Source organism: Nuphar pumila, chromosome 9 (genome assembly GCF_984573655.1).
Source record: "Nuphar pumila chromosome 9, dmNupPumi1.hap1.1, whole genome shotgun sequence".
Classification (NCBI taxonomy): domain Eukaryota; kingdom Viridiplantae; phylum Streptophyta; class Magnoliopsida; order Nymphaeales; family Nymphaeaceae; genus Nuphar; species Nuphar pumila.
In genome coordinates this window covers 124,328,022-124,342,146 of record NC_143257.1, presented here as the reverse complement: position 1 = coordinate 124,342,146, position 14,125 = coordinate 124,328,022, and the positions used below count along the sequence as shown (strand labels likewise).

At 37.8% G+C, this 14,125-nt stretch overlaps 1 protein-coding gene across 1 annotated transcript; it reads left to right on the top strand.

Annotated features, from left to right (window-relative positions):
* Positions 1 to 353: 353 nt before the first annotated feature.
* LOC149829264 (serine/threonine-protein kinase Nek2-like) lies at positions 354 to 13,478 on the top strand. Its single transcript, XM_090017327.1, has 15 exons — positions 354 to 523; positions 2,784 to 2,915; positions 3,023 to 3,089; positions 4,445 to 4,510; positions 6,978 to 7,024; positions 7,125 to 7,170; positions 7,282 to 7,362; positions 7,475 to 7,517; positions 7,627 to 7,676; positions 7,961 to 8,042; positions 8,137 to 8,186; positions 10,510 to 10,583; positions 11,218 to 11,269; positions 11,763 to 12,359; positions 12,661 to 13,478. The coding sequence occupies exons 2-15, from the start codon at positions 2,830 to 2,832 to the stop codon at positions 13,402 to 13,404; spliced, it is 2,085 nt and encodes a 694-aa protein (XP_089873453.1). The 5' UTR covers positions 354 to 523; positions 2,784 to 2,829; the 3' UTR covers positions 13,405 to 13,478.
* Positions 13,479 to 14,125: the final 647 nt, after the last annotated feature.

Below are 14,125 nucleotides of genomic sequence, written 5' to 3'. Positions count from 1 at the left end.
TCATTGACATCCCTAAGTAAAACAATCCATGGAACTCGTTTGACTCTATGATCTATCCAAAAAAAAACTATGCACCCTAAAATACAATTCTTTCATCCCAAACTAAGTAACATCTAGAGATCAAGCCAGAATTAGTTTGCTAGCCCTAGTGGGGCTTCAACGAAGGGAGTGTTGGGGAATTACCTCACGCTTCAAACGTGGCAGTAAACTATTGGTTGAACTTAAGCATCCCCCTTTTTTATCGCGATCATTATTTTCACGATAAAATAGAGAAAACGAAATTGCTGATTGCGAAAGATAAAGATGGAATGCCGAAGGATAAAATGAAAGCAGACGGTTTGAAGTTTGAACTCGCTCTTTGCTTCTGGTGCTTTGCCGCTCTCTCTCTCTCTCTATTTCTCTGAAGGAAGGAAGAAGACGAATGGGAGAGGATCGGTCTTCTTCGCTCTGCACAAGTCGAGAGTTCGCGATTTCGCGTCGACGATCCGAGGGATTCCCGGTTCCATCGGATCCTAGGGCGCAGGTAGTACGGTCTTTTCCTCGTTACCGTTTGGATGCTTGCGCGGAGATCGTGATCTCGTGATCCTCTCCCCCTTCTTTTCCCATCTTTTCTGTCTCTCTCTTGTTTTCTTATCGCGATCTCCGTACGTGTTCGTTGCGATCTCCGTACCACCTCGGATTCTGCCTCGCTCGCATTCTCTTCCTGATTTTGTTTGTTTCTTTGCTGCGTTTTGATGAGGAGGAGTTTCGCTTCTCTTGTTTAGTTTCTTGTTGAGTCTTTCCTGCCTCGTTTTCTTTCGCGTTTTCTCGTTCATTTCTGATTTGACGGAACCAGGTGAAGTTTGATGTTTTCGTTTTTCTTGGTTTTATCGTCTATATTTTTTTCGATTTTTCTCATGTGTTTGATGAAATGAGGAGAAGTATCGTTCCGTTCATTTCTGATTTGATGAAATGCGTTTTCTCGTTCATTTCTGATTTGACGGAACCAGGTGAAGTTTGATTTTTCATTTTTCTTGGTTTTATCGTCTATATTTGTTTTCGATTTTTCTCATGTGTTTGATGAAATGAGAAGTATCGTTCCGCGTTCGTTTTTTAGTAATTTTTATGCCTTTTTTCGTGTTCTTGATGGAATGAGAGGAAATCTTGTTTTTTTGCTGCCATTCTCTTCTTGATTTGTTGTTCTTTTCTCCTTATTTTTTGATGAACTAAGGAGAATTCTTGTTCTTGTTACATTTCCTTCTTTTTCCTCCTCCTCTTCGTCTTTCTTTCTTTCTCGTTTTGATTTGAGCAATGACAAGAAATATCGTTTTCCTTTCGTTTTCGTTTTAGGATTTGCTCGATTTTCTTACATTTTATGGAATGAGGAGAAATCGCGCTGCTCTTAGAAGCTTCTCGTTCGTTTTTGCTGGTTTGTTCGCGTAGTTGATGGAACGAGGAGAAGTTTTGTTTCTCTTACATTTTCTTATTCGTTTTTGCGTGCTCTTGTTGATTCGGTCGTTTTTGTAGCATTTTCTGGTTGATCTGCTCGTTTTTTCTCTAATGTGTGATGAATCTCTCTCTCTCTCTCTCTCTCCGCACGCGCGCCTACACGCACACGTACGCACCCCGAAGGGTGGTAAATGAAAATTTTATCTTGGCTTTGCATCTGCGCCACTTTTCTCGGGAGAAATTTTCGTTTGCTCTGGGGAGAAACATGAATGGTTTTCCTTTTTCTAACCGTCCCAGGACATTAGACAACCACCCGTCCTGCGACTCTCTCTCTCTGAGATGGAGAAAAAAGAGAATGATTGGAAGACGGTAAGCCAATTACCTTTGACCTTCCTTGGACGTCGTCTGATCTGCTTATCTGCGTTATCAGCAGCATCAGTAGATGGTTACTCTGTTTTGGACCAATATAATTGCATCCCTTTCCTTTTTTCTTGGTTAATTTTCCACGTTCATTGATATTATTGCACTCGTCTTCTTCATCCGACCGGAATTTTCATGCCCTGAATTAATCTTGAAAATATACTCTTAGGCCGTTTACAAACAGTAATTATTTAGTGACAGGAAGTAAAACAGGAACTTTAGTGGCCCGAGAAATTTGTGAAGAAACTCGTTTTAATGTTCTCTCGCTTTTGTGCGTTTTGAGAAAGGGGAGAAAGCAAAGGAAGCGAGGTTTTTGATACTCGTTTATGACAAGTTTATGATTTTTATTTTTTCTTTGTTTGGTGTCTGAAGTGAAAAGCAAAACAATAACTTTTGATGTCTTGGCAGCTTCTACATTGTTTTTCTTACTGGTTGGTCTTTCGGGTTTTTTCCTTGCTTTTACCACTTTGAGTGTATTTCAGTGGTTTGTTCTTTTATGTTGCAGTCTTTTCTTAGAGTTAAACGTTGGCATTGTTTGAGTATGATGAGGTTTTTGTTTGCTTTGACATGTTTTGGACGGTTATTTCCTTCTTTTTCTTTGAACGCCGGCATTGCTTTTGCATGCCTCCTGAACCAGTTCATCTGTTTTTTAGCATCAACTGCGAGGACAGTTTCTGCATTTTGAATTCCTTTTTTTTCCCTGTAACTTTATGCAAATATATTTCTAAAGTTTTTCTGGTTTTCAGTTTAGCCTTTGAATCTGATAAATGTTTTCGTTTCTAAATATCTTGCTCTTGATTTTGTTTACATTCTTTTTTTATTTTCCCATTTATGTTTTCTAGAGATTGATGTGTGCATTGTTATATGAGTTCTTTGGAATGAAGTTTTGCTCTTGTATTTTTTTTGAGCTATTCTTCCTGGCTGTCCTTTGGCAGGGTTAGACTATCTGAAGTTTGTGGAACTGCCTGGATTTAAGAAAAAATGGAACAGTATGAGGTGCTGGAGCAGATTGGTAAGGGGGCCTTTGGTTCTGCGCTTCTTGTGAGGCATAATCAAGAGAAAAAGAAGTAAGAACTCCAGCTTGTCCGATGTTAATTTTGTAGTTTTTCTTCTCTACATTTGGTTCAGAGGAATGTATAACATTTTATTTCATTTCATTTTTTAATGTCTAAAGATATGTATTGAAGAAAATCCGCCTTGCTCGTCAGACAGATCGCTGCCGGAGGTCTGCACACCAAGAGGTGGGTTCTTGTTTTAGCAGCAGTGTTACTGGGATTGTTCAAGTCTGGAAGTTGATGTTTTCACTGGCTACACCATGAGAATACTGAAAAAAAAAAGAATGCTTTGGTTGTGGATCACCAATTGCAGGCTCCTGAACTTGAACTTGGCATTCCAGGATTAGTTAATTCCAATAATTTTTAGTGGTGATGCCTTGAGACAATTCACTCTGTATTTTGTAAAAACTTTTTCAGGCATCAATTGCTTTAGAAGCAGCTCGTTCAAGAGGTTATACGTGATATTTGTTTACTTTGTTCTTTTTAGACATCTGTGTGGATATTATCATCTCCCTCTGCACTCATGAATTGTTAATAGCTGTGCTAGAAATTATCCACATGACCGGATTTGATTAGATAATATTTGTTTAAAGTTTAAGTTACTACAAATGAAATAACCAAGCTTGTTTTTCCTTAGCCTATAATCTCCAGGCTGGGGATTTAAAAAAAAAAGGAATTTTCTCTCCAATCTAGGCACAATTGAACATCTGATGTAACAGGATTTACCTGTGTTGGATCCTATGTCACCTGGGTATGGGTGCGGGTGAGGGTACGGGTATGGGGTATGGGGTATGGGGTATGGGGTATGGGGTATGGGGTATGGGGTATGGGGTATGGGGTATGGGGTATGGGGTATGGAGGGTACGACACGAAAATTCTAAAAAATGTGGGTACAGGGACACAGCTATATATATATATATATATTAAATATCACACAAATACACAATAAATTCAAAATAAACTGAATATAATATATTATATACTGAAAATATAATATAATATAGGACACGCAAAATGTCATGTCCAGTACCCGTACCCATGTTGACATGGGTACTCCACCTAAAGTGGTGTGTCCCGGTAACATATGTGAAACTTTGGAATCTGGCTCATGCTGGGATGTTTCCCTCAAAATTTTCACTTGTTTCTATAGGTAACTTTTTTGAATCTAACATTGTGTGTATATATAGATCTTATTTGATGTCATTGTTGGATTAGATGCTTTCCATTCAAGTCTGGATACTCCTTTATCTTGTTACCTAATCAAATTTTGTATGACTTTATGGTGCCCAAAACCAGGCCAAATGGACTCAGTTGGACCTCTGACCTAGCATGCCATTTACACCTGTACCAGGGTTGTCATATGTTGTTATTCTTTGTACATCTTGACTCTTAATGTTGCAATTTTAACCAGAGACCTTTGTTCTGCTGTTTTTTCGGTCATGGCTGTGTCTCAAGACATTGAGAACATGTCAGCAAATGTAAAGTGAATTTTTGTGAGTTTTTCTTGTAAGACATGCAAATTAATTTATTGATACTTGTAGATGGAGCTTATTTCAAGAGTCCAAAATCCATATATTGTGGAATATAAAGATTCTTGGGTGGAGAAGGTCAGTATCTGTTCAGATTCTATAGTTCATTTATTACCATGATTGTGTAAATCAACATACAATTTTCCATTAAAATGAATATATGGTACTGCAGTTTTTCCCATATTCATTTTGTGAAAGTTTTCTGTCTGCTTGCAACTAGCATATGAGCTAAATCCACAAACTAATGTGTTCCACAAATGGTGTACCTTGGTCCATGCTACGATGATTGGTTAGCTTGACACTGTTAGAGAATAACAAGTTTGCATACTTACCAAGTCACCTTGTGTGTCTTCCTAGTTATTCCCTGATCGAAACACCTCAATGAAATATGAATCTGGAGAACTCCTTGGCATTGAATATTTGAGAAAATAGGTTACTATACTGTGGTTTTAGGATGAAGTGAGGGTATAGTGTATGGTATGGTCAAATTGTTGTTGAAGATGATAAATATTGCAGAAGACGGTTTGAAAATCTTTGTTTTGGAAACCTATTGCCATATCAGGATGGAATCTTTAATCAGCTGTTCCAAAATTGGCAATAATACTCATACAAGTCTTTCATGCATTAACAAATTAATATACATTAAGCAGATTGATTGCAACACCGAGCTGTCATATTTGAGAAAAAACTTCCCACAATTTTCTGCTGCCATGTGTAAATTTTTAGGCATTTTTTTGTTTTGATTGGCACAATACGGTTAGTCAGACCCCAACCAGATTACAAATGAGTTACAGCTTCATACATGTTAAACATTCAAAGGATACCAGTCAGGTGGTTTATCCTTCCAGCATCTATCAAATCCCATGGTTCCTAATTCGTCTAATTTCCTAGGAATGTAATTACATTTGTTGGGCACCCAAACACATTTAAACATATCAAGGCTAGCAAATGTTGAACTGTCACTCTGTCCGCTTTTACACAAAAATCTCAACCATGAAGATGCGAGATACCGCACTAATCACATCACGCCTGGATGATTCAATCCTCACCTTGTTTGCCTCAATATCCTCGAGGATTTCAGTCCACCATTGCCACTCCTTATGCAGCTGACTGTCAGATCTCACCATCCAACCCAATTTGACCCAAATGATCTAACTGCATAACCAATTCCCCAGGGAGGCTTACAATAACTGTAAACTAATACCAATATCCATCCCATTGGAGGTGGTCTCCATCTGCCAGCATAGATCCAATTCAGCTTGATGTCATGGTCTGTTCCTTGAAGAATAGGAAGGATACCTTCACACACACTGTTTAAAACTTCCGACATTAACAAATCTGGGGAAAACCATTTTATTTTCAAAGATGATTACATTTCTGATCTCCCAAATATTTCTCACAACCAACTGAAAGGCAATGATCCACTCTTGCTTTATGATTTTGTTTGGAAATTTCACGACTCCATCTCCTGAGAGCATCCTTCAGATTGGAGGCTCTCCTCAGCCAAGTTCCAAATAGCCTCACTACTATTTTCCAAATCCTCTTTGTGGTATTGCACTCTAGAAATAAGTGGGAACATGTTTCTACAGCACAAGAACAAAGATAGCATCTATTTGCTATTTGGATGCCAAAGCTTTGCATTCTATTTTGAGTGAATACCCTCTCCGCCAAAGCAATTCTTAGCGTCATCACCGCTCTTGGAGAATGGTGTTTGGCTCAAATCAGTTTGTGAAGCGGGAACCTATTGCCTTTTGAGCTAACGAACTCCATCGCAGCATGAGAGTTAAAATCATTGCCGAATGTCCATTCCAAAGTATCCGTTCCTGAGATGGTTAGATTCAAATACATCTGGATCAGATCATTAGAAACCTGCAAATCAAAGTTAGAAAGACAATGCAAAATGCTTTCATGCACAATTAATATATGATGCAAGAAAACATGTCTCAAAGATTTGTAAAGATCTCTCATGATTTCATACTCAAGGAGACTTATGAGGGGATATTGTCCAGCCTATGGTTCAAACCAGAATTCAATAGAGCTGGATACACCTGCTTTCCACACTACATTCTCTTCAATTATGTTCAAACCATAATTCAAGGAGACTTTGTAGGCATGTTTTTAATGTCTTGTTAATTCTCGAAGTACACTTGACATTCCAAATGTGGTAGCACCACTGCCGTTTTCATGACTCCTGAATTACTTTAATTACATATCACTTCTTACCTTAAATGTGACATAAATAAAGTATGTAATTCTTGCTTGGCTGAACTAGTGATAAAAACAAATGACTTTGTATTTGACATGGATTGTCATTGATAAATGATAAGCTGCCATGTGTTGGATTTTTTCTCTCTTCAATCATATGAGATATTTTAAAAGATTAAACCTATTATTTTTCCTTTTACCATGGTTGTTCGTGCATCTTTATTGATTGTTCGTGTACTCCTTCCTATTGTACTGAGCTTTTATTTGGTATGAAATCACTGAAATTATATATGCTAATCACTAAATTCAATTAATACCATGATGCTTCCTTTCCTCTCAGGGTTGCTACGTGTGCATCATTATAGGTTACTGTGAGGGTGGAGACATGTACGTTCTTTCTTACTGACATCATGTTTTTCTATTTCCATTAAATTAGGCTGCTTTGATGGATCAAGTTCCCTTTAACCTGTTTATTTTACTTATTTAGGGCAGAGACCATCAAGAAGGCAAATAGAGTTCATTTTCCAGAAGAGGTTCATTTTGGCATCATATATGGTTTATACTGGATTTATTTGTTCAGTTTGATCTAATTTTAGAAAAAAAAATGCGTGGAGCTTTTCTTACTAGTTTTTTATCTTAAACAGAAACTTTGCAAATGGCTCACACAACTTCTTATGGCACTTGACTACTTGCACTCAAATTACATACTTCATCGCGATGTGAAGGTACTGAAATTTCCTGACCATCTTGTTGGTAGTCTTTTAATTCTGTAGGTGGTGGTGTTCTCTATATCGGAGATGTCAACCTGTTACTGATAGTGTTACACAATTGGTTCAGTGCTCAAATATATTTTTAACGAAGGATCAAGACATACGGTTAGGTATCCTTTCTTATCAGTGTGCTGCTACCAGTCTTATTAATATGCAGGTATTCAGTATTCACGTAGATGCATGTGTGATCTGTGCCACTTACATAGATTTTGGGTGCAGGCGATTTTGGACTTGCTAAAATGTTGACTTCTGATGAACTTGCCTCTTCTGTAAGTATCCTTGACTGGATAAAACTTCTCAGTATGCAATTTCAATATCTGTTTTACATCTGTTGAAATTACAATTTGCCTACCCATTCATCATTTGCCTTAATAATTTGCTTCATCCAATAACGGCATCACTTGTTTGAAGTGTAATAAAAATTGATTGTTTTTTTAGATATCAAAGCTACCCATATATCATTGTTTAATTATATCTAGCAAATAGAGGCTTCCTTTTTAACACTAGCCTAATACTTTCTTTTTCTCCGTCTACTTTTGTGCTTAATCTGTAGGTTGTTGGAACTCCCAGCTACATGTGCCCTGAGCTTCTTGCTGATATTCCTTATGGCACCAAGTCTGATATTTGGTCACTAGGTATCTTTTGACTTATTATTTCTTCTGATTCCTTGGTTTTTCCTTCATGTCCACATCATTTCCTTATACAAGTTGTTATTACAAATGCTTCCAGGATGCTGCATGTATGAGATGACTGCTCACAGGCCTGCTTTTAAAGCATTTGTAAGTCTGCTTGATCTCAGTGTTCAAATTTTTTTGGATGACATGTTTCCTTTCTCTCTTGGTTGATTCTGGAAAAAACCTTCTAGGGAAGGACTCTTGTGTTATGTGTTAAGTAAAAAAAGTTTTCTAAAATATATGTAATGGCAAGGATTGGTATCTTGAAAGGGAGCCCAAAATTATCTTATGTGATGCAAATTTTTTTTTGGAGGGTAGCTTTGTAATTTTACTCATAATAAAGATTTTTATAAGGTTGTAAGCATCGTATCGTTACCCGTATCGGTTGGGCCCAAAGTAACACCGTATTGTAAACGGATTGTGAAATTTTAATAAAAAAAATTCAAAAATTCAAAAAAAAATCTAGAAAAATTCTAAAAAAAACATATTATATAAAACAATGATGAATTGCATAAAATACAACCATAAAACCACATATGAAGGCAACTACATAATTTAAATTATTAACAAACCATGCAACTCATTACTGACAATGTAAATAAAAGGCAACTACATAATTTAAATTTTAAACACAATTAAAGCATTAACTAACAATATTAAATCCACATCCAAGTCATACCAAAATAGCATAAGTCATAACTAAACTACTAAGAATTCATTGTAACTAAAAATATTACATTTAACCAACGTCTTAAATGTCAACCTTCATCTCTAAAGTTTTAAACTATAAAGATCTTAAAACTAAACTATCTTCTAGAGCCTATTTGCCAAACATTAGAATAATATTTTCTCAGTATTGCATCCAACTACCACGAGATGATATCTTTATCTTCGGCCATTTTTTTGGCAATTGGGTCATCATCATCATCATCTTCAGAATCTGGATCAATGGTTGTAAGTCCTTCATCTTTTCATTTTTGCAAAATTCTTCTTCGAATTTTTTCTAGTTCAACAATAACATCATCACGAAAAGTTTGTGGAATAAATGGAGAATCACATGGACGCATATTTTGATCTTGACCTGCAATATGTTGCTTAAATCTATGCAGTCCACCTCTAATAATAGCATCACAAAACAAACATCTCAAATTCAATGGTGACCCTAGTCGTGATATATCATTAATGCTTCCGCAGTATTGCTATGTGGGATTATCTCTATGGCATGAATGTGAAGACGACATCAAAGCATCTAAAATAAAACATAACCAATTAAAAAACTCAATAAGAAACAAAAAATAAGAAGCACCAAACACATCTTTCCCAAAAAACACTCAATAAAAAGCAAAAAATAAGGATTTTGTACCTTAACCCACTTTCTTGAGTGAGAAATGGTGGAAATGCACTCTTGATAAAATCGCAAAATGTCTTTTTTGCGCATAAATCGATCCCTAAATCGATCTCACAGAACCTAGGGTGCGTGGGATTTCCTTCTAACAGACTCTAATGGAGAAGCCGGCGCTCAAGAGGCCTTTTAAATCCAAAATGAAAAAAGACAACTTTCAGCATTTTTTAAGTGCACCAATATTGTATCGTACGATACAACACGATACATGAGTATACTGTACGATACACCCGATACGAGTATGATACACACTCGTATCGTGATATGAGTGTGTATTGTATCGCAAAACCCAAAAGTAATGATACGTGTTGTACTATATCGTACGATACAGTACGATACTTACAACCATGATTTTTTTTACCTTAAACCACTTCTCTGAGTAGAAACATGTGAAAATGCACATATACTTTAGCAAACTGTAAAAGCTTTCTTCCTTCCCTATGGATCGACCCCCAAATCGCTTTCACGGGTCCTAGGGTGCGTGGATACCTCTCTAATAGCTTCTACACAATTGAGAGAGTCGGCCGTCAAGATGTCTTTAAAACACTAAACTGAAAAATTATGATTCATCCCTTTTTAATTGTATTGACCCTGTATCGTACACCCTATATCGTACGATATGGTACAGTACATGCATGTATGATACGATACATGTGATACAACTATAATATGCACTCATACCGCGATATAAGGAATATCGTATCGATATTCCTTATAGTAATGATATGTATCATACCGTATCGTACGATACGGTACGGTACCTAACTACCACATTGCATAAAAGAAATTAAAATACCTATCTTTTATTTGCTCTGTACTTGCTTAATTTTATCATCCTTGTAGGAATATCTTCATAATTTTTCTCTATGCTCATTATATTATCACCCTCATAGATTTTCTTTCTTATGTCCCCATGTTCATGATTTTGCATGTCTAGCACTGTATATTTTTTGGGTATATTCCTAGTGTATTACATATATTGCAGCTTATCTCATCGGCAGTTTAAATTGCCATTGTTCCCTGCAGGATATGCAAGCACTAATCAATAAAATAAACAAGTCTATTGTGGCTCCCCTTCCAACCATGTATTCTGGCGCATTGTAAGTCTTATGCCTCTAGTGCTCATGTCAATAGTTGTCATTGTTAAACTTGAAAGTGAATGTCACAGTGCTAAAAATAAATGCAACTTTAGTTCGTGATTGATGCTCCTTGAAAAAGTCACAGCAGTGAAAATAATTGCAACTTTAGTTTACATGATGGATGCTTAAATATTTTATATAGTTCACTTTATCCATTCAACACATTGAGCTTTGTTAGGAGTCTCACAGTTCTAGGTATCATGTTCTTGTGTTCTGAAGTGTCAATATGAAGTTTCACGCTTTAGAGTAATTGGACATGTTAAACTGAAAAGCCATTGATCATTTCATAATTCCTAGACTTGTCTTCAATTTTATTTTTTTGTTGCATTCAGTTACATATTGCTTCTCTTGCCTCCAATTTTTGCCACATCTTGATAGGCTACCCATGGACATAAACTGTTATAAATATGATCATCTAAACTATTTAAAATGTGAAAATTTCTGCAACTAAATAATATTTTCTTTATCTTTTGGAAGAAAGTTGGAAAACTGGGAAGTTTTAGTTAATCCTTTTCTTTTTCTCCAGATTTTTGTAATTCATCTGGTTGATATGGCAATTCTTGTGCTTGTACCTGATATGCATTTCTGTTTGCAGTAGGGGCCTCGTAAAAAGCATGCTGAGAAAAAGCCCAGAGTACCGGCCAAGTGTATGTACTGAATGCAACTTTCCAGGATCATTTTCTTTCTTATATGAAAGATGTTTAATGTTCATGTCCAGTCATGTCCATTACCAAGAATATTTGTCACAGGGCCGAACAGTCTTGTTGACATGGACCTGCAATCACGTCCAAGCGAAAGTCCCTCTCTTTTCCCTGCAGAGAAAGGGAAAATGAAGCTCACTTTGGTCTCTGTGGCAGCAGCTTTGATGTCTCAGGGCTCCAAATTTCTTAAATTTGCCCAAACCGATAACCAAAGGAACCTGATCACTTTTGCTGATGCAAAAGAAAATTCAAGATCAGCTAATTAGCTATCTAAACACTAATCCAAGTGAATTTTACAAATGATTCATTTGCTTGTATCTTTATGTGCTTCTCTAATTTCTGATCGCGAGCTGAAACCCTCTATGCATTACTTTAGTCCTGACCAATGACTTCAAATCCAGGCATCAGACTTTGATATTAACACCAGTTGACTTATCAGGCTGCAGATCTTCTGAGACACCCAGTTCTTCAGCCTTATGTCCTCAAGATCCATCTCAAGTCCAACCAGATGCGCTCTTCTCTTCCATGTCGCCCACCTGGATATGGCGCAGCATGTCCAAGTAATCTGGAAGATGCAGACAGTGTGCATGGTGTGGTTAAAGCAAGAAAGATGGTCCGGTGTGGTGATCACGGTTCCGAAACATGTTCTCATTTTGATTGCATTGATAGTTCTAGGTTATCTGAGATAGAAGATAAATACATTCCGGCCTACCATGAAGGGAAGAGGCGATCATTCAGCGATGAAAAATTTTTGGGACCTTGTGATCCGGATAGTGAGCAAGATAGGATGTTTGCCAAGAGGAAAGTATACAATACTCCCAGCTTTGTGCATGAAGTGAGTGGGTTATCAGATACCTGTAGCCATGCTGAAGATACCAACACTAGAAAACCTCTATATGCGAACAGCTCCCATGTTGCAGCAACACCTAGATCAACTACTTTAATGCACCCCAAAACACCTGCTAAAGCTTGCTCTACACCACAGAGAAGATCGTCATTGTCAAAGATCTCAAGAAGTGGCCTGAATCGTGAATCAGTAAGCTCATCTGGGTCTTGACTTTATTTTTCTAGTATCAAACAAATGTTTAGCTGGATCCACCACTTTCGACTTTGCCTGGGTCTCATGCTGCTCACTGTTGGGAGTTGGCCTGAATGAATGGTTGCAATCTATGTTACATGAATTCTCTAATTTATTGTTGGGTCATGTCCTCTTATATACTATTTCTAATGGAAAATTACGCAAGAATGGCATGTCCTTGTAACATAGGTTGCAATTGACTTTTTTTTTCTTTTTCCTATATGAAGCCATCAAATCTTGCTTTTTGCTTCTGCTGCAGCTTCCTACAGTGCGAACTCCAGGTGATCAATCCGGTAGGCCCACTCGCAGGGCATCACTGCCACTACCCACAAGAACCGCTCAGACACCTTGCATCAACAATGGTGGGGCAACACCAAGAATACAGCATACATACATTACTCCACGAGCATCTGCTGTTTCGGGGTCGCCTTCGACCAGAGCTGTCAAGAAATGCCAACCAGTCAAGCACAATATCAGCCTTCTTCAGCATATGGACTCGCCTGATGTCTCCGTCAATGCTCCTCGAATCGACAAGATTGCAGAGTTCCCATTAGGATGCACTGAAGAGTCTCTCTTTACTAAGCCTCAGAATAACAAATATGCTAAATCAGCAAGCTCTGCCATGCAGGGATCCTTATCAAACTTGGCTGATCTGTCTATGACACAGGAAAAGCGGACTATCAGGATACATGGGAGGACCGGGAAAACTGGATCCAACATCAGTTCATGCTGCATGGGATCGGTTGATGGTGATGGAGTGGGAGTGTGTTCTAGCCGGGTTTTGATGGATTCGCAGAACCAGCGGTTTGACACCAGGTCATACCAGCAGAGGGCCGAAGCGCTGGAAGGGCTGCTAGAGTTCAGCGCACGGCTGCTGCTGCAGGAAAGGTTTGAAGAGTTGGGGATACTGCTGAAGCCTTTTGGGCCGGGCAAGGTATCTCCTAGGGAGACCGCTATCTGGCTGACAAAGAGCTTCAAGGGAACACTGAAACTGGAACATTGATATCCATGTTGCTGAATATCCCATGTTTCCTCTTTTCATTTGGGAATGAGAATCTCTCTCTCTCTCTGACCAAACTTGTGTCTAACGCAGATGGATTACAGTTTATACACTCGCCTCTTGCCAAGATTTGTGACCTGAAAACGTGTATGAATTAGCCTAATTGCAATCAGCCAAACTATTGTTTAAAATTAATGACTTTAGTGGACCAAAGCATTAACATGACATTCAACATGTAACCATATAGACGCACCATTGGAGCGCAAAGAAAGCAAAAGTAAACCTTTTTCTTTATTTGTATCTCTTTTGATGTGCTTCAATTGTTTTAATTGATAATTTCATGTTTATATCCTTGCTATTAACCGAGAATGATGGCATTTGTAGACAATTAGCCCTGGAAAATTCTTTTCTAAAGAATGGTTTTGATCATCACGATATGGTTCACTTTTGATTAGGTCTAACGGCCGAAGGCTAGCTCGAGCTCATGGTGAGTTGAGCCGGGCTTGAGCTTATGAGAAGCCCGAGTTGGCTCCTTGAGGAAATTCTGTGGTTGCTATGATCAAAGGAGATGACGCATCCTATTCAATTAAATACGACCGATTTTCTGCTGGCAATGTTCAAGGCTGCTATAGAATTTTTTTTATGTTTCAGCAGATTGGGACTTCGTTTGTTTGGCAGGAGCTGTTAGTGCACGTCACCGTGTGTTGGGACGTTGCAAGTTCAA

What these genes read in the sequence shown, in the direction of transcription:
- LOC149829264 (XM_090017327.1), top strand. Translation starts at nt 2,830, where the DNA reads ATGGAACAGTATGAGGTGCTGGAGCAGATTGGTAAGGGGGCCTTTGGT. An exon ending in AAGATTCTTGGGTGGAGAAG is followed by an intron (nt 4,511 to 6,977) that starts GTCAGTATCTGT and finishes CTTTCCTCTCAG; the next exon opens with GGTTGCTACGTGTGCATCAT. An exon ending in GTGGCCTGAATCGTGAATCA is followed by an intron (nt 12,360 to 12,660) that starts GTAAGCTCATCT and finishes CTTCTGCTGCAG; the next exon opens with CTTCCTACAGTGCGAACTCC.